The sequence below is a fragment of the Oryzias latipes genome, chromosome 11 (assembly GCF_053564925.1).
Source record: "Oryzias latipes strain Hd-rR chromosome 11, Olatipes_Hd-rR_3.1".
Classification (NCBI taxonomy): Eukaryota; Metazoa; Chordata; class Actinopteri; order Beloniformes; family Adrianichthyidae; genus Oryzias; species Oryzias latipes.
Window position 1 is genome coordinate 11,764,258 of NC_136247.1, and position 20,174 is coordinate 11,784,431.

The window sequence follows — 20,174 nt, forward strand, 5'->3', positions numbered from 1 at the left end:
AGCTGAAAATCTATGAATTAATTTTTTCCTGACGGAAAAATACTTTTTTTTTTTTTTTTTAGCTTCAGCCTTTTCCCGTTTTTGCTGTTTTGCGCCTCAGTGGGGCATTGGCACGCAGATCTGAACACGATGAACCTCGTTTGAGGTTCTTTTCTGCTTCATCAACTGACATCATGTCCCTGTCAGGAAACCTCTGCTTCTTCCTTATCCCGCGCAGTGTTGCCAGATAGATTGACAGCTCTTTCATCCTTCTGTTGCGCTAGAGCGTTCCGACTAACGGGTTAACCTGCTATGACCGTATTTTGCGCTCTCTGTGTAGAACACACTGGGAGCGCGGGGAAAATAACTCTAAGCTGCAGAGGATGTGAACAGGTGAACAGGTAGAGAGGAAAAGCAGGTAAAGAGGCGGGGGAGGGGCTTTGGCTTCAAACTCTGTCAGAGAGATGGAAACACGGCGTCAGATTGAGACGCAGCTTTCACTGCGGGAGTTGAAGTAGAGACTTTCTCTGGGATGATTCTATGAACTCAAACATGGAAACATGATTATCAAGCAGAACTCTTTAAAATAATAAACCTGATCTCTCCACATTCTTCGTGTCTACCATGCATTGATGCACACATCGCTCCATGCAGCGATCAGACCAGAACTTTAGCTGATAGCTCCGCCCATACGCGACCGCGGTATCAGGCTTTAAAGAACACAATTTCTAAGAGGCGGGGCGGGGCGCTGCACACCCCCAACAATAGGTTAGATGACAGAGGCCATTGGGCGTCTCTACCTGGTGCCTTCACGGAGCTTCAGTACATAAGACTCCAACAGCCGCACAGCCTAACGTAGTCCACTATTATATATTCATGAGATATTCATGGCAAAACTGATCCCGCAGAGTTTTTTTTTTGCCGCCCGCTCCCGCCCGCAGTACAATTCAAACCGCCCAATCCCGCGAGATTTGAGTTGGGTCCCGCGGGACCCGGCGGGACCCAATCCCAATGCAGCCCTCTACTCCACACCAATAGTCTTGCCCACAACCCAGAGGCCAATTTCTGATGAACTACTGCTGCTCTGCAGAAACTATGTCTTAGGCACAGGTTTTTTTCTATTTTGGCTTATAACTGCATTATCATAAAAGACCACTGGGAACGCTTTGAAAATGTATCAAAAAATGACAAACAATGAGGATGGACACACAAGAACTGGTTTCTACATTTTACTTGCAATGACACCTGGCACTTTGTTTTTTTAAATTCATACATCATCAAGAAAACGAGACAGACATCTGACAGCGCCAAATAAAGTAACATAATATTACCTTGGTATTGGTAACGAGTAGTATGCAGCAAACTCTCAAAAACATGCAATATTAAAACCTTCTCAACAGCAATAATTGTACTACAGTGGCACAAAAGTAAACATCTAAAATTTGCAGGCAAAAAGACTGAAGTCAAAGTCCATTTCTCTCAATATGAAGTCCCACGATGTCATTCGTCCACATTTTCACCAACAGGCTCTAACACACTGTCTTGTTCAGCTGGAGGAACCACGACTTCTGGAGTTGGCAGACCTTCTGGAACAATCTGGACTTTGGTTCTTACTTTAGTCTTTCGAGGCTCCAACACCACAGAGAAGCTTGGTTTCACACGAGGGAGGGCAAACTTCAACTTCAGCATCATTTGGGTGCTATTGATGTATGGCCTCTCTAGGTGTGGGTTTTGGTTGTTTAGGACCATTTGCTGGTACAGAATCTCACAGCGGAGTCCCTCTCGCTTTTCCTGCCGGGACTTTCCATCGAAGCGTAGCATCAACTTATCCACATCTTGCTGCGTTTTACATGGCCCTCCGTTTCTGGCCACTGTTTCTATGATGTAATGCCTGTCCATGATCTCTTCGTGCTCCTCTGGCTGGGCTCTTTTAGAAACCTTCTTCATCTGTGGACTCTGGTCCTGCTTTTGGAAACTTTTTTTATATTGAAAGCTTGACGATTCATCAGAGCTGTTGCCAGAGGACTCACCATCCTCCTGAGAGCTACCAGACACCAAGGAGCCCTTTGACAACTTGTCAGGTCTTTCCTTTCTATAAGGATATGCATGGCCAAAGGGATATTCCGCCATCAAGACGGAGAACGTGCAACTCACTAGCTGCAGGTTCACTTCAGTGGAAGGTATCTGAGAAAAGCTTCCTCCAGGAAGAAACTTCTTCAGATGTTCCTCAGTGACGGCAGCGATTACCTTTATGGTTCTCTTCAGACAAGCTTTAATGAGATCTCTGTTTGTGTGCCACTGGCCACAGTACTCAAACACACCCCTGAAAGTTTTCTCTTGCAGAGGGAACTGCAGAAACACATTTGCGCCCTCCTCTGGTTCCAATAGAGTTGAAGGATCTTTCGACCAGTCCAGGAACTTTTGATAGAGGCAGAGCAGGTACTTACTGAACAGAGCGTATTCTCCTCCACTCTTCAGAAGCTGCCAGTAAGGGCCAAGGATTTTGCAGTAAACTATGGCTAGAACACAGACAAAACTCTGGATGACGGCGTCACTTGCATCTGCCGCTACGCTCTCTAGAATAACGTTGGTACATTCGTCATTGTTCATCAAGAGCAAGTCAGAGAAGAAGAGAGCAATCTCTTTGTGGTGGTGAATAAGGCCTGCAGCTGCTTCAAAGTAGTTGTTGAATCTATTTGACTGGTTCACTGCAAGTCTGGAGGGGTTTTTCTTTTCTGCACAGAAAGCCATCCAGTGTTTTCTGTAATTGTGCATGTCAGGTGTGCGTGGGCTCAAGACATCACAGGCCATGTGAATGAAGCGGAAAGTGGCACTTTCTGGCAAATTCACAAAGAACTTGAATTTCAGAAGCTTATCTCTGCCCAGTTTTTCCCCTGAAGACTGAACGATCTCTTTCTCGAAGCTCATTATGTGCTTCTCCACCGCATCATGCAGATCAACGAGGAAATGGGCATTGTAGTTTAAAAACTCCACTGGACGCACAAGCTTAACATCTTCGGGCAATGCATCGAGTTTCCTCTCAAATTCCATCATGGCAGGGTGCTCCTTGCTTGTTAGAGCGTACTGATTTTTGAGCAGATCCAAGGAAACCTGTTTGCATGCTGCAGTTTTCCCACCATACACACTTGAAAGCTTCTGAACAGACAGCATTGTAATATCTAACAGAGTCAGTGACTCCCCTCTATTGTCTGAGTTTTTATCCCCACCACTGCACGTGTCTGGATCCTCTTCACTCGTGTCACCCGCATCATCATTATTCCTCTGCATTGTGTCCCCAAAGTTCATTTTTTTTATCTCAGGCCCTTCAGATTGGGAAATTTCACAGCTCTCGTACTCCTCTTTGACCGCAACTTTTTCATAATTAATAATCTCATTTCTCTTTATGCGTTTCTTCAGAATTATCTTTGGCATTTTCTTGTGAACCAGTTCGAATGGGCTTTGAAGCAGATTTTCCATTGGTATGTTTCTTCTGTGACTTCTTGTTTCATGATTGTTACAAAACAACCGGATCTTCTTTATCTTAGGCTTCAGGGTTTTATATGCCTTCTGAATGTCCCCGTCTTTACAGAACTCAGGGTTGAAGTTTCTCAGCCAAGTAACAATGACAATTGGAGAAAGCTTCTCCCGAGCGATAAAGTCGCTCAGCTCAAGAATCAGTGCATTTGTGACCTCTATCGACTGAGCTCGCTCTGAAAAATTTGTGAGCTCCAGAAGGTCTTCCCTTTCTACACCAATGCTGTCACATATTGGGCCGACAAAGCTGAAGTTGACGTCTGACTCGAGGAAAGTTAGCCGTGCATCACTTTCAAGACTCAAGGTAGTTGCGATGCCCCTCTCAATCAGTCGCCGAAAGTCAGCAGACTGATGCCTGGGGAAGATTTTTTTGAGCCACTCTATGATGGCGATCCAGGGAAAGTTATTGTCCTCTCTCAGAAGTCCAATTTGAATCAGAACCCTGTATTTACATGATGTTTTCTCGAGCGTCAATTCTTCTCCTGACTGAGGGCCGATAAAGTCAGCAACAAGCTTCCAGTAGTAATCATCTCCTGAAAAACAAAAGTGGGAGTGGTTAGAGGAATAATGGCGGGGAGAGAGGAAAGGCTGAAGTCATTAGTACTCTCTGAGCTACAGATGTTGAGGTTCTCTATGGGAGTGATGAGGATGGACAGAATCAGGAATTAACCCATCATTTGAACAGATCATGTTAGATGTTTTGAAGATATATGTATAAATGCAAAGAAGCAGATTGACATGTTTTGGACACGCTGAGAGGAGGGACAGAGATTATGCTGGTAAAAATATGCTGAGGTTGGAGCTACCAGGAAGGAGGTGTACAGGAAAACCAAAGATAAGGCTCATGGACGCAATAAAAAAAGTGAGGAAGACACCAAGTTTGAGCTTAGATAGAAGCAGATAAGTCACTACTGGAACAACCACAAATGGATCGAAGGGGTCCTTTGATCAAATGTAAAAACTGCAAATGGTTTACAGCAGGTATCATCACTTACTTAGACCAGCTTCAGTCACAACATCTTTCCCACAAAGGGTGAAATCTTGACTCTTTTCCATTTGAGAAAATCTGTTAAAACACACACAAAAAAAAACAAGTTAACCTTCAATTCTTTGATGGCACATACAAAACAGTTACTAAAAGGCATTGGGGTTGAAAAACTGTGTTTCCTATGGCGTTTCATCTCTGCCATAAAGTGAACGAGCGTAAAGACAACTGAGCGGGCGTATTCAGGAACTAAGAGAGCGAACCTTACAACCACGCAGAGTGCGCTCAGTGTTAAGGAGGTGTTTTTGTCATTTGGGGGGGCGGTATTTAGGGGTGTGTTTGTCACTTGGGGGCAGTAACCCTTCTGGTTGATCTTATTAGCCGAAATTTGCTGGTCAAATGCGGCAAGGCAGCGGGGCAGGTCTTTTATTTTTCAGAGCAGGGGGGGTTAACAGGCAGCTCTTGAGCTGCAAGTGGCTCTCTGCCTTTTATCATATTTTCTACATACCATACTTTTACAACCATAAGGCGAACATTAAAATCTTACATTTTCTCCAAAATGTACGTAGCGTACTAAATGTGTTTCTGGTTGATCTGATTAGCTGAAATTTGCTGGTCAAATCCAGCGAGGCGGGACTTTCTTTTAGAGGCTTTAATAGAAAAGAAACAGCGGCTGTAACGTGGATTAAAACGGTAACGAATGCAGTGATTTTCACGAGAAAAACTTACAGCACAAAAAAACCTACTGCACTTTCTTACCTTGGTCTTGGGTCGTTGGTTAACGTTTTATTCCACGTTACATCCGCCGTTTTTTTCTATTAAAACCACCAACACAAACAGGGTTGGCGAACAAGGTTGATACAAAGAGCCGAAATTTTTAAAAGTAATAGTCAAAGAGCCACACCACGCACTGACCTGCCAGACACACAAACCCTGCCAGACACACAAACACACAATTAAAGCCATATTATTTTCCATAACCCACTCCTCTCCTTACAATACAACAGCCCTGGATTAAATGGCGCAGTTTATGTTATGGGTGTTTTTTACGTATTTAACGTTGGTAAATGGTAATGGCGTATACTTATATAGCACTTTTCTACCTACAAGGCCCAAAGCGCTTTAGTCACAGACCCATTCACACACACAGCGGCTCCGCTGCTAAAACACTGGCGCCAACCAACCACCAGAGGCAAGGTGGGGTTCAGTGTCTTGCCCAAGGACACTTCGACACATGGGCGTGCAAGGCGGGAATCGAACCTGCAATATTACGCTGCACCATGGCCGCCCTGACGTTGACACATACCGGTAAAACATGCATGCTGGAGGGTGTTTTAAAAAGGCAGCGAGCGCCAAACTGATTTCCGGAGTCACCATGGAAACGCGTGGAGAAAAAAAGAGAGCGCTATATTCCAGTAAGACAGAGTCGGAGATTTAAATGACGGCGTATGAAGATTATACGCCCATCAAAAAAGTAATACGGCTGCATCAGCAAAAAAAAAAGAGTTTCTGCTTCTGCTTGAGAAACCTCAGAAAGGTGAAGCAGCATGGCGTGTCCATTTGAAGATAATTTAGTGGATGAAGAAGCTCAGATAATACTTTTTCCACCGTGAGAGGGTGATAAGACCACATATGGATGTTGGAAAGATAAACTTTGTTGATCTAACTTAATTATTTGCTTCAGTTAAGATAATTAAAAATCATTTTTGTTAAGTCAGTTTAAAAATAACACATAGTTTTCAGACAGTTATTTTACTTTCATTCAAATTAATTCAATTAAGTAGACGTAACTTTGGTGCTGCTGTTAGATCGGCACCGCAAGGGATTGTGGGACACCATTCCATTTAAGGGATACCATTTAAGTTGGCAAAATTGGATAAATTATATATGCATATATATATGCATATATATATATATATATATATATATATATATATATATATATATATATATATATATATATATATATATATATATATATATATATATATATATATATATATATATATATTCTTCTTCTTTCTCTTTCGGCTTTTCCCATCAGGGGTCGCCACAGCGAATCATCCTTTTCCACCTCACTCTATCATGGACATCTTCTACCCTAACATTAGCCAACTTCATGTCCTCTGTTAAGACATCCATGTATCTCCTCTTTGGCCGTCCTCTTGCCCTCATGCCAGGCAGCTCCATCTCCAACATCCTTCTACCCATATATCCACTATCCCTCCTCTGAACATGTCCAAACCATCTCAGTCTGGCTTCTCTGACTTTGTCGCTAACACAGGCAACATGAGCCGTCCCTCTGATGTACTCGTTCCTTATCCTGTCTAACCTGGTCACTCCTAAGGAGAACCTCAACATCTTCATCTCCGCTACCTCCATCTCAGCCTCTTGTCTCTGTCTCACTGCTACCGTCTCTAACCCATAGAGCAGAGCTGGTCTCACCACTGTCTTGTACACCTTTCCTTTGAGTCTTGCTGACACTCTTCTGTCACACAACACTCCTGACACTTTCCTCCAACCGCTCCAACCTGCCTGCACTCGCCTCTTCACCTCTTTTCCACACTCCCCATCACACTGAACTGTTGACCCCAAGTACTTAAACTCCTGCACCTCCACATATATATATATATATATATATATATATATATATATATATATATATATATATATATATATATATATATATATATATATATATATATATATATATATATATATATATATATATATATTACTTGAGTAGTAGCATTCTATATAGTATATATATATATATATATATATATATATATATATATATATATATATATATATATATATATATATATATATATATATTACTTGAGTAGTAGCATTCTATATATATATATAATTTATCCAATTTTATATATATATATATATATATATATATGCATGCTTCACAAGGAAAATGGAAATAAGATCAGAACGTACATTTACTTCGTCTGTTCTTCTACTACAAGCAGAACCTATTTTTGCTGATGAGCCATGTTACTTTTTGATGGACGTATAATCTTCATAGCAGTCATTAATCTCCGACTCCGTCTCACTGAAATATAGCGCTCTCTTTTTTTCACCACGCGTTTCCATGGTGACTCCGGAAATCGGCGATCCATTGAGAATGTCTTTATGTCCTTGACGTGCACCCGCTTTAACCAAGGGTTACCAAGTCGAGCGTAATTACGCTAACTCATATCCGGTCTTTTGGAACCGACATACCCCGAGTAAGCAAGTTCAGGAGGATTTCAGCCAGAGTTCAGGCTAGTTTAAACATGCTTCCTTGAATACCCCCCAGGTTATGTTCAGAGCATGAGTTGCTATGGCAACTTGACATACCCTTAACTTACCTCCACTTTTGGAACTGAAAGCTAAGGTTATCCGCTTCCTTAGCCTCAAATTTATCGTGGTAACTCGCATAACCTGCTTTTTGGAATACCCCCCTGAACAAGACTAGGATGAACTGTTTTTTTTTTTAAATACATGGCATCCCTTACAGTTGAAGAGTATGATTATTCCATTACATATCTCATCTTGAAGGCAACTTACTGACAAATACTTTTTTGCGTCTCTTAGATTTCCTTGCATTAGATCTTGTTATAAGTTATAGGAGAAAATAAAAAGCATTCAGATCTACATTTAAAATGGCTTACTACATTGTAATTTCATGATTGATTGCTACTCGCAAATCGATGATTGTTTTTTTAAGCTATACGTAGCACAGACATATCTTTTACCACATGCCCAGAACAGTGGCATTTGCTCATAAAGTTCATGTTAACGCAACTATAAACTGCATATATCTCTTCTACTTTTCAGTTAGTCATTAGATTAGCAATAGGAGTTAGCCATTAATCGCTGCAACAACAAGCAGCCAACTAACTACGGGTTATGTGCCATGCTCTGTTTGTTTGCATCACTTTCAGAGAAATCCAGCACACTGATCTGAGCATTAGCAAAAACCAAACAGAACAACAGACATTTCGGTTCAATCCTAACTTTGTGAACGAACCAGTGTTTTTAAATAAAGGTAAACATCTACTTACGTTGTCCTGAAAATACAAAACACGATGCAAGGCTTATCGAAGGCAGGCATTTGCCGAGGTTCGGACCAATCAAAGTATGGTTGCGAAATGCATTGTGGGTCCAAACTGTTCTAAAAAAAAAACTTCCTATTTTACGGTATTTTCTTCAGCTCGTTGATAAACGTTATAGGTTAAGGACAGGAGACAGAATAGATTCGAAAGGAAACCAAAAAAGAGATATGTTCATTTGCAAAATTTGGCTCCACCTATGCTACGTAAACAATGCGTCGGCGCGTGGATTGGACGTCACAATGTCCAATCTAAAAATGAAAAGGTAAATAAAGATGCATAATCCACAACTATGTAAAAAACAACAAAAAACGTTTCAATCAAAAATGCAAAAATTCACTATTGAAATTCAAAAATAATATTATTTAGTGGATTTAGCTCTGTTTTTCCTTAAATAATTTCCAATAGCTCACGCGCTCACCAAAAATAAATCGACGACTCACAAACAAAAATTCACAGCATAAAGGTTGATTTATAACATAATTGGCATCTTTTGCTGCTTTTATGCGTCTCAGTGTCGAGACAGTTTTTCCTTCCTGTTTTTAGTGCAGTGACCGCAAAGAATTGTGGGATTGCTTTTTCCTTCTTTTTAGAAAATAGGCTCTGGTGCTTTTCGTCTGTGTGATAGTAAAATAAAACATCGAAGCCTATTTTCATGTTAAATTGCTAAAGGCGAACGTCCATTTCAAAGTCGGTTTACTAAGTGAATAGGCTCCTTTTTTTCAGAAAAAAACGACAATTTGGATAGACCTCCACAATGGTTTGCTAGCTTGCAAGGTAAAACAATTGGGTCTTATTTAATTTCCATAATACTTATTTTTATCAAGTAACGTTTACTTTTCTATGTTTTATGCCTTAGTTTTTACTAAATTGGGACGCGGTAAGGTGGAAGTTATCCTACTATATGCCTTTTTCTGTATGCTACTACTAAGCTAAAGCTAGCTGCATACTACTTACATGTAATTTATGTTTAAGTACCTTTTTATTTTTCTTGATATATTCTTTTTTAACTCTAAAATTTATTTATCAAAAAATGTAAAAGGGGCAGATAAGCAAGGTTTCCTCTTTCTGTTCCATTTTATTTCCCCTATTGGAATGGAACGTGTGCAAGATCTTTTGTTTTTATAGATTTTGTGGAAATGAAAAGAAATAAATTGAATTGGAAAAAAAAATTCTAGGGGCAAATTTATATACATAAAAGTAAATTTTCAAAAACCACTTTTGAATATATTTCACAAGGAGATCTGTATATATTTAATTTACTAAAATTCATGAAAAATAAAAAAGCGAGGACAGTTTTCACTATTGTTATAGCAAACCCTCACTATTTATGTGTTTTATTTTATTGACTTTGTTTTGCTTTCTTATCGCTTTATTCAATGATTTAAATAGTTTGTTTTCTTTACGGTTTTGTTTTATATTTATGTGTATATTTACTTATGTTGATAGTTACATTGTGCTATTACAAAAAAAACCAAAACGCTTATTTGGAGCATTTTCAATCGGTCCAATATCAAGACCTGCTGTAGGATTCCTCAGAGTTAAACTTTATTGTTTTGTTTGAATTGTCGTGAAATGTCTTGATATCAACTCTACAAACTCGGGATCAATAACGTTTTTTATCTTTTTTTTTAGTCATATCTTTTGGGTTTCTTAAATTAGGTAAATTTTTTCCTTAGATGCTGATACAACCCCTGGTGCCATGCTGACACCTGCTGGATCCAATGTTTATATAAAACAAGATAGCTGCAACTATGGAGCCCTCAGGCCCAGAGGCTTCATCCCAAAGCCAAAGAAAAGAGGAGAGTGCACCAAAAGGTCAAGGAGAAGGTGGCTCAAAGTTAAAGAAGGCTCATTTGAAGAATGCGAGTACTAAAAAGAAAAAACCCAAAAAAGCTACTGTTTCCAGGTCTGCCCGGGTCAACTACACAGTCCACCAAGGAGAAGATATGCTTCTTGTTATATCCAACGCTTCTTCTCAATATGATGATTCAGCTTGGGCTCCCAAAAGAAAGGGAAGCAAAAAGAGGAAACTTGTCAGAGAAAACACAAAAGCCATTCGGACTAAGACGAACAGGACAGTCCATGTCAAGGGGAAAGTGGAAACTAAAACTGCTGTGGAAGAAGAGGAGCCCTCAATGTTTGCTTTCCCTCAGGGAACAAATGACCAGCGTTGGGGCCAGAATCTGCCAGAGGAGGTGTTGGTCAACATTTTCCAGATGGTGGTCAGTCAAGACAACGCAGTCCCATTTTTATGCAGGTATTGTATGCTGTCCCAAGAGAAAGATGTTTATATTTTGTCTTAATTGCTGTTCTTTTTTTTTTTTTGGTAAATTTTCCTAGTGCTCTTGCTCCTTACTTACTCCCAATTTAGGCAAAATAGCACTGTTCTGGGGATTTTTACCATCAATTTTTTTTTTTTAATATAATTAGGAGATCACAGAGACTCATTGATTTGAGATCATGTGGTTTCCTGGTGTCTTTGTGCTTTAGGGTGGGAAGAGTTTGTCGTCTTTGGAACGCTGCAGCTTCCAGCCCCATCCTGTGGCGCAGAGTGACTTTAGGACACTGCTGGATCCCACCAGGGAAGTCTCAGCTGCCAAAGACTGAGAAAAAAATAAAGGACACGGTTACCTGGCTGGCTCAGAACAGGTGTGTAGCATCAGTCTAATACCTTGTGACTTGTGCAGTTTAGTGCATCAGGCTGGTCACGGGAGTTTAAAAAACACCCACTGATTTGGAACAATTTCGACTTTTTTTTACTCCAATTTATACTTTTTTTTGTCTACACAGCATTGTAGTTGTGCTACATTTTAAAGCTATTTTAGGCAATTTTAACATTTAACTCTAATTGAAATCCACCTCTCTTTGCTTATTAAGTAACAACAAATTGACTGAATAAATACAGCATGTTGTCTTTTACATTTTTTTTATAGATTTTCTCAGCTGCGAGATTTCGCTCTCTGCCACTGGACAAAGAATGTTGATTTCACATTGCAGGTAATGTTAACAGTTTACAGATCTATTGACCACATGTTCTTTTATTTTCTTATTGGGTTTTCTAGAATAGTGATTCAGAGTGATGTCATCAGATGATGCAAACAGCAGTACATGATTAGGAGCATTAAAGAAGTTTTTAAACATGTTCTTGTAGCATCTTTTTGATGACATTTTAAGAAAACTAAGCTCAAAATTGCACTTCTGAATAGTTTTTTATTGACATTGTTGTAAATCAGGAGTAGACATATGTCATCGGAGAAATAAGTAATTTGGGACTTAATGTCTCTCAGCGACAGGAGAGGAAAAGGGGGCGGGGTTACCTAACGCCAGCCATCTCGGCAACAACTCTGCAGAAACTATGGTCTAAAAAACAACACAGGTTTTAAAATTTTGGCTAAAAATGGCACAACCCTAATTAAAAGACCACTGGGAAGGCTTTTACAATAGATCAAAAGATGATCGGAGTGGGACTTTAAAGCTAGGCATCTGTGATCATAGACTTCAGCTGCCTGAGTGTGCAGCATCTTCACTGTTTGGTTAATGTTATTTAATTATTTTTCTTTCACTTTCAGGCTGTCTCCCAGTTCTGCCCTCACCTTGCCTCTATCAAGCTCTCTTATTGTTCAGGCCTGACAGCGAAGGCGTTCCAAAGCCTCGGTCTGCACAGCCGTGCTCTGCACAGCATCAACATCCAGTACTCAGAGGCATGTGTGTGTCGCTTTTTAAATGCTCACGTCAACAGCAACCAGTGATCAATCCCGTGTTATTGTGTTCAAAGATTGCTACTTTTTACATCCATATATTTGCATTAGATCTGTGAGGGTTATTTACCTTTTAAGGTTTAGTTAAAAACGTTGCTGGAAATCTTTTACTCAAGTAATTTTGCTGTTGTTGTTCTAATACAAACCCAATGATAAAGTGACTTGTCTTTTTTTTTTAATTTTTTTTTTACATTTTCTGTAGTTCCAGGTTGAAGGACTCCTGGAGTATCTTGATAATCATGGGCATCAGATCAAAGAAATCTCTTTCACTCATGGACTAAAGAATGATAAACTTCTGGCAGCTCTAAATGTAAGGCAGCCTTGGCTTTACATTTCAAAGTAATGTACCGGTAGTTACAGTTATCAGTTGCAGCCTGTGAAATGGATGTCTCGGCTGCAGCTGCTGTACATTCTTGCATTGGTCTAACATTGAATGTATATTTTTTTTCTTTTCTAGAGGGGGTGTTGTCCTGATTTGGAGTTGCTGGAGGTGAACACAAAGCTTGATAGTAAAGACGGCGAACTTCCAGTTTGCATCCAGGCACTTCAGCAAGCCTGTCCCAAACTCAAGGTTTGAAAAATGTCCCTTTATCTTATAAAGTGGCTGTTTATACAAAGTTCATTAAAAGGTGGTAATGCTGCATATTTACCATTTATTTGTATTTTGCTTTTGCTTTTTTTGGAGCGGTGGCCAAACTGCTTTTCATGCTGACAAACAATCTGTTAAATAGATAGAAAATAATATTTAATATTTTAGCTTTGTGTTCACAATTTTACCACAGAAAAATTGGGGGGAAAATAGATTTTCCAGATTTTTTTGAATCAGCCATAGTGATAAAAACCAAATGTGAGGCACCACAGTCTGAGAAGCCTGTGTACACACTCCCATCAGACCTTTCGCATGCTGAACGTCAGACCCCTGCATAAGACGATGCGCAATGGCATGGATTCATCACCTGGGTTCCCGTGCCTGGAGGAACTTTGTATTGCAACCACGTCGTACTCCTACATGACTGACAAAGATTTGCTGGACATTCTGTTTGCCTCCACCAAACTGCGGGTGCTGGACCTTAGAGGCTGCTCACGAATCACACCACCTGGTCTGGCGCGATTACCTTGTCCAGGTGAGAAAGTTTACTTTTGTGAGTTTAACATTAAACCTTAGCAGTCTGTAGCTTATTGAGATTTTTTTTTTACAATTTTACAATTTGCTTGATTATTTTCTTTTCAAAACAGTTTTTGTGGCAATGCTTGATATCCATCTTTTTAGGACAACTTGTTTTTTTTATAAAGATTTTTCATGATATTAAACAAAGTTCCACAATCCCACAACTCGGAGCAGAGGTAAAGCAAGGCGGTAGCCAGACCTGCCATCCTAAGGTCAGAGGTCGACAACTCTACCACTGCACCACGGCTGCCCTGTGTTGTGTGATTGTGGAATTATTGTGTAATATAATAAAAACACATCTGCATTAAAAAATCCCCCAAAAAATCAAAGACAAGGTCAAAACTCGGCGAAAAATGTATAAAAATATATTTTAAATAGGGATGTCCCAGTCAATCACGCAATTTCAAACTTGATTGGAATTGGATGTTGTTTCCCGATTAGTGATCATATATTTATTCTCATCAGCGCTATATACTGCATTTCATGTTTATTATTACAGATAAATATTCTACTAGAAGTCTGCATACCATGAATACATCACAACATTTTATTGCCATGAAGGACAAAAATAAAAAATGCTAAATGGTGTGTACTTGTATAGCAATCTTCTACCTTCCTCGAAGGCCTAAAGTGCTTTGCAGTCACAGTCCCATTCACCCATTGACACACACATTCACACACTGATGGGAGCAACAGAATATGGCACTATTCGACAGATTAGCAAGACGTTCAAACATTCAGATTTCAGGGATAAAATATCTCTTTTAATAAATGTTTCAAATTGACAACAGGTATCTCTTGCAGTTTGTCCTAACTCAAACAATGACCTACAAAGGCACCCCAAAACAAAAAAGGTCTGATTTTTGTGCTTCTGACGGAGAGACGGCTGCCAGGGGAATGTCTACTAAGTACAAGCTTTTTGGAAAAAGTGATGAAAACAAAAAAAAGAAGAAATCCATAATCTCTTAAAAACAACCAAAATGATTTCAAAGACAGTCATTAACCTTTTACAAATTCAAAGGAGGTATAAATTCACAAGTGATCAAAAAATTTTCATAGCTTTGAAGATACAAAAGCTACATTCTCCAAACATTCTCACATTAATAATTCTCTTTTTTTTTACCTGTTAATAGTTCACTATGTTTTCTAGTTGATAGTTGCACTATTTATGCATGATTGTTTAAGCTACTTCACAGAAGAAAACTGTTTAAGTCTTAAATGATATAAGAAGGTTTATAAAATAAAAATAGGGGACAATCTGGATCTGTTTATTAAATGTATTCATTTTTAAAATGTGTTCAAAAAGTATCAGATCGGGACCGGATATCGTCAGATACTCAAAATCAAATGATTCTGCATCAGATCTGGGCCAAAAAAAAGCCTGATTGGGACATCCCTAAAAAAAAAACCCTCTGCTAAATTAACAATGTTCTAATGAATTATTCAAAAGGCCATAACTCTTGTTATGATTGTTTTAAACCCAACATTTCAAAGATGATAACCTTTTTGAAACTTTCATATTCAATTTGGACTGAAACCTCTACTATTGATGGATTGGTGTCATTCCTACCTCACTGTTAGCAAGCAATATTATTGGCACATGCACTGTGAGTGCAAAGACTACTAAGGGTTAATAGTAACTCATAAAATCTGGTCTTTTAGCTTGTTTGTGGCTTATTACTTGTTACAAATGAAAGGCTAAAACATTTGCAGATGTACTCTTCTTACTTTTGAAGTGATCTCCTTTAAATCCTGAATGTCTAAAGCAGCAGCTTCTGTTGTTGTTGGTCAGATCTGCAGTGCCTGTTCTGGGGTCAGTACTTCAACAGTCACGTCGGGCTGCCATCTCTGAAGAGAGATTTTCACCTGGTGACACAGCTGTGGGGTCAGACACTGCAGCAGCTCGACATTGCAAACCAGGTTTTCACAGAGGAAGACTTGGAGCTGGCCATGGGTTACCTGGCAGCTCAGACAAAGACTCTCTGCTCGCTCAACCTCAGTGGGACCAGGATCACTCTGCGTGCAGTCAGGTAATCCACGGAGCATGTCTAAATCAGGAAAGCTGACGAATTTGGATGATATCCAGGGCTCCAGACTGCGAGCAATTGGTCGCATTTTGCGACCAAAATTTGAGAGTGTGCGACTGAATTTTACATCCAGTCGCACATGCGCGACCAGTAAATTTGCTTCCCCCACCCTTCGTATTTTTTATACATTAAACGTGGAAGGGGCACGTCAATGATCAATGAAATAATTAATGAGACGCAAGCACACACGGACGCAGGCAGACACACACACTCGCGCACATACTCATGAAACGCGAGCACGTACACTCTCGCGTGATGCCTGTGTGCGAGGCGGCCACTGCGTGTGAGAAGAATAGGGACAGCCACTGTGAGTGGCTAAAATGCGTGGAGGGGCCTAGAGATAATCGAGTGCGCGTAAACATCTGTGGGAAGGAAACGGAGAGACAAATATCAAAACCTGATATGTGCGTCTGAGCTATGAGCAAGCGAACTATTGATTCGTTCTTCCCACCTGCGGCTAGTGTACCAGTGCCAGAGTGTACAGCAGGGGTCTCAAACTCGCGGCCCGCAGGCTATTTGCGGCCCCCAAGATGATATTTTGCGGTCCCCGCCTTAATATGAAGGTTTAATGTTACTGCAGCCCGCCAGTTTTAATGAATGACACTTTTTCATTGTCGTGCGCGAAGCTGACCAACCAATCACAGTGGGGTAAATGACTCTTGGGGGCGGGACAATGACAGGGCTTGAAAGCAGGAAACCTGACAGCCCCCTCCCCGGACCACATTAAGGAGTTCCTTACTTTCCTTTAGAACGTATTTATTCGCTCGTAATTTTCTAAATACATGCAGTCCGTGCTGAACTTTTCTCTGGGCCGCACAGACCCGGAGGAAGGTTTAGGTTTTGGTTACGGTTACGGCGGCGCAGAAAACGGTCCTGCGCGGTTGTTACGGCAGCACACCGCTCCCGCGGGAGTCGGGTCAGCTGAGGAGAATAAATGTCCCACACCTACATGCGTGACAGCTAACGGGGCTTGAACTTTAAACACGTGCGAGCAAAAACAACATTAGTTTTAGACACACTGAAAATACGTGGGGAAAATGCAACGATAGACGTGCTTGACATGAACCAGCGGCTCGCCTAGATCGTTGGGGAGACCGGGGGGGTGGGGGGGTGGGGGGCTGTGAGATGAAAGCGAATCTGCAGCAAGACTGAAGGAGGACAGGAAATTGGAATTGTCCTTAACATTCAATTTAGTTTTAATATTCTTCTCCCCCTTAGTATGATCTGTGTTATTATATATTTTATGATTATTTTAATGTTTTGTGATGTATGTAGCCTTTTTTTAATGAATTGGTATTTTAAATTATTTTAGTTAATCACTCCACTACAAAAACCATCAGGACACATGTCCCATAATGCATTGTTTTGTAGTCTGTAGAGCAGCTTTCAGTCAGTTCAGTTTCCAGCTGTGTCCGGGTAGGTTTCTCGATTGACAGTTGATGTTGGAGCAAAAACAAAAATATATGTCACACACCAGGTGATCTGCGCAGCGTTGAGTTCACCTGGGTGATCTCAAACACGCTTATTGTGCATCTTGGCTGCACCTATTTGGTGTCACAAAGATAAATTTGTACTGTCATGACAGCGATGCTTTTGTTTTGTTGCATCTTCAAAAGTGCAGAATAAAATGTGACACTGAATTTGAAACAGCACATTGTAATTTCTGCATCTATTATTAAAGCACTTATTAGTAATACAGTGGAAATTAGTAGATTTGGTTAGAATGTTGATTTACGGTATGCGCCCCTAAATTTTCTGGTTGCGCCCCTAAAATTTTCAGTTGGGGCCACTGTGCTCCTAGTGAAAAAAGTTAGTCTGGAGCCCTGATATCTGTAATATTGTTATCGTCTCATTTTGCAGGTATGTCATTAGTCGCATGCAGGCGCTGGACTACCTCAACCTCTCATCCTGTCGCTATCTTCCAAGAGGACTGAAGAAAATCTATCGGGGCCAGGAGGAAATCCAGCAGCTGCAGGAGAAACTGAAAGAACTTGTTTGAATAATTACAATACAATTATAGATTCAAAGACATTGTTGATGTAGTTTGGAAATTTGACCTTCAAGCTCTTTTCTGTACATTTTATAAGTAAACTGGTAACTTTGTTAACTCTTTTAGCTGTCTCAATCCCAGTAATTGTCTGAAAGTCTGAAGCTGTCACCCTAAATTTTTTCTCTGTAAGCCGGTAAACAAAAAAAATGTGAAATCTCAACACTTCATCCTTTTTTCTTTGACTGTAAATAATTTTTTTAAATTAACACCTTGCTATGGCATTTAATGGGCATCAGAACTTTCTTTTTTGTATGTTAAATAAAAAATTTTTGTAGTCCATACTATGTGTTGACAATATTTTGGCAAATTGGCAAAGACAACAACATTGCTAGTGAGGATAGTTTTCAGTGAGTTTTTGTCAGACAGAAATATGGTATAGTTGAAGTGCTTGATCATCTTGATTTGTGTTGGAGCATGCAGGTCTTCTAGTTTGTACTTTACCTTGTTTAGCCAGTACAACACATTTAAGTTAGTGAGCAGTGGTCACTTGAGGGTTATCAGGATGTCAGGTCTGATTTTCTTGACTCCAGAAAAAATATCTCTCACAGTTAGCAACAGCATCCATTCTCTCTTTAGTACAGAAGCAAAGCCTCTGTATACATGTTTCTTTGTTCGTCAGGCTGTTTCACTGCAGCTTTATCCCTTGTGCTATTCTAGGCACTTTACCTTTGGCAGTAGGGTCATCTAGACCCACTAGACAGTGCTCTGAACCTTTTTTCTTCAATGATTTGTGATCTTCACTGGTGTCCATGGATTACATGAAATCTTTCCACCTTTATCCACCTTTGTCATGGTAGAATTAACACATCAATGTTAGGGTGGGGTCATCTGAGATAGCACAAGGGTTAAGCAGTGGAGCGTTAAGAATAAATACTAAGAGTGACATGCTACACACTAATGAATCTAAATACCTCTTGTTTTTCTAACAATACTTATCTACTGTTTTCGGCATACATTGTTTTTTTCTTGACTTTGTTTACCGTTTGTTTACGTTGTAGTTTTTACTTTTGAACTTCTAATGTTCAATGTCTCATGTTTTAACTAGGAGCAGCTAACACTTCACAATTTTCTCAAGATAAAAAGAACGGGTATATCTAATTATTTTTCTTTTAATTACAAAAAACAACCTTGGCTTGAAACGTTTAATGCTGGAAAGAGAAATATATGTAGTTAATTAAAATGAACTTGGGGGACTCATGTCGAACAAAGTTGTTTGTTTTTTCTTTAAATTTGTATCCTTGAATATAGTTTTGCTTTTAGGAACACAAAGTATTTTGTTAACATTTTAGTGACAGTGAGTTTAAATAGGAGATACAGTGCCCTGCAAAAGTATTCGGCCCCCTTGAACTTTTCACCCTTTTGCCACACTTCAGGCTTCAACCATAAAGATATAAAACTGTAATTTTTGTGTGCAGCATCATCAAGTGGGGCACAATCATGAAGTAGAACGAAATTTATTGGATATTTAAACTTTTTTAACAAATAACTGAAATATTGGGAGTGCAAAATTATTGAGCCCCTTTTACTTTCAGTGCAGTAAACTCTCTCCAGATGTTCAGTGAGGATCTCTGAATGATCCAATGTTGAGCTAAATGACTAATGATGAGAAATAGAATCCACCTGTATGTAATCAAGTCTCTGTATAAATGCACCTGTTCTGTAATAGTCTCAGAGGTCCATTTAAAGCGCAGAGAGCATCATGAAGAGCAAGGAACACACACAACAGTTCAGAGATACAGGATTTGGATACAAAAAGATTTCCCAAGCTTTAAACGTCCCAAGGAGCACTGTGCATGCGATAATATTAAAATGGAAGGAGTACCACCGCAAATCTGAAGACCCGGCCGTCCGTCTAAACTTTCAGCTCAAACAAGGAGAAGACTGATCAGAGATGCAGCCAAGAGGCCCATGATCACTCTGGATGAACTGCAGAGATCTACAGCTGAGGTGGGAGGGTCTGTGCATAGGACAACAATCAGTCGTATACTCCCCAAATCTGGCCTTTGTGGAAGTGTGGCAAGAAGAATACCTTTTCTTAAAGATCCATAAAACGTGTTGTTTAAAGTTTGCCACAAGCCACCTGGGAGACACAGCAAACATGTGGCAGAAGGATCTCTGGTCCGACAAAACCAAAATCAAACTTTTTGGCAACAATGCAAAATGTTATGTTTGGCGTAAAAGCAACACAGTCATCCTGAACACACCATCCCCACTGTCAAACATGGTGGTGGCAGAATCATGGTTTGGGCCTGCATTTCTTCAGCAGGGACAGGGAGGATGGTCAGAATTGATGGGAAAATGGATGGAGCTACACACAGGACCATTCTGGAAGAAAACCTGATGAAGTCTGCAAAAGACCTGAAACTGGGATGGATATTTGTCTTTCAACAAGAAAATTATATAAAATGATATATATTTAAAAAAAAAAAAAAAAATATATATATATATATATATATATATATATATATATATATATATATATATATATATAATATAATATA

The 20,174-nt window shown here is 39.7% G+C and overlaps 2 protein-coding genes across 7 annotated transcripts; one reads left to right on the plus strand and one right to left on the minus strand.

The window, feature by feature from the left end:
* Window positions 1-1,195: 1,195 nt before the first annotated feature.
* Window positions 1,196-8,813, minus strand: LOC101160991 (uncharacterized). Of its 3 annotated transcripts, none has more exons than XM_011481047.4 (4): window positions 8,560-8,699; window positions 5,258-5,313; window positions 4,509-4,579; window positions 1,196-4,046 (listed from the first exon to the last, which is right to left on the minus strand). In XM_011481047.4, exons 3-4 carry the CDS (start codon window positions 4,567-4,569, stop codon window positions 1,480-1,482), a joined length of 2,628 nt encoding a protein of 875 aa, XP_011479349.1. In that variant the 5' UTR covers window positions 4,570-4,579; window positions 5,258-5,313; window positions 8,560-8,699; the 3' UTR covers window positions 1,196-1,479. The 3 variants fall into 3 exon arrangements, with proteins under 3 accessions (XP_011479349.1, XP_078810893.1, XP_004074338.1); XM_078954767.1 differs by lacking the exon at window positions 8,560-8,699 and adding an exon at window positions 5,414-5,479; XM_004074290.5 differs by lacking the exon at window positions 5,258-5,313 and having other exon boundaries at window positions 8,560-8,813.
* Window positions 8,704-17,952, plus strand: fbxl6 (F-box and leucine-rich repeat protein 6). 4 transcript variants are annotated; one of them, XM_020707217.3, is made up of 11 exons: window positions 8,737-8,872; window positions 10,287-10,437; window positions 10,517-10,867; window positions 11,101-11,259; window positions 11,544-11,607; window positions 12,180-12,311; window positions 12,571-12,678; window positions 12,826-12,939; window positions 13,261-13,492; window positions 15,329-15,566; window positions 17,484-17,952. In XM_020707217.3, exons 2-11 carry the CDS (start codon window positions 10,310-10,312, stop codon window positions 17,620-17,622), a joined length of 1,665 nt encoding a protein of 554 aa, XP_020562876.1. In that variant the 5' UTR covers window positions 8,737-8,872; window positions 10,287-10,309; the 3' UTR covers window positions 17,623-17,952. The 4 variants fall into 4 exon arrangements, with proteins under 4 accessions (XP_020562875.1, XP_020562876.1, XP_004074337.1 ...); XM_011481046.4 differs by lacking the exon at window positions 8,737-8,872 and adding an exon at window positions 9,063-9,384; XM_020707216.3 differs by having other exon boundaries at window positions 8,704-8,872; window positions 10,287-10,867.
* The last annotated feature ends 2,222 nt before the right edge of the window (window positions 17,953-20,174 follow it).

What these genes read in the sequence shown, in the direction of transcription:
- LOC101160991 (XM_078954767.1), bottom strand. Translation starts at nt 5,476, where the DNA reads ATGGAAAATAATATGGCTTTAATTGTGTGTTTGTGTGTCTGGCAGGGT. An exon ending in AGGGTTTGTGTGTCTGGCAG is followed by an intron (nt 5,314 to 5,413) that starts GTCAGTGCGTGG and finishes TGGTTTTAATAG; the next exon opens with AAAAAAACGGCGGATGTAAC. An exon ending in ACCAACGACCCAAGACCAAG is followed by an intron (nt 4,580 to 5,257) that starts GTAAGAAAGTGC and finishes GTGTTTTAACAG; the next exon opens with ATTTTCTCAAATGGAAAAGA.
- fbxl6 (XM_020707216.3), top strand. Translation starts at nt 10,362, where the DNA reads ATGGAGCCCTCAGGCCCAGAGGCTTCATCCCAAAGCCAAAGAAAAGAG. An exon ending in ACCTGGCTGGCTCAGAACAG is followed by an intron (nt 11,260 to 11,543) that starts GTGTGTAGCATC and finishes TTTTTTTTATAG; the next exon opens with ATTTTCTCAGCTGCGAGATT. An exon ending in GGCGCGATTACCTTGTCCAG is followed by an intron (nt 13,493 to 15,328) that starts GTGAGAAAGTTT and finishes GTTGTTGGTCAG; the next exon opens with ATCTGCAGTGCCTGTTCTGG.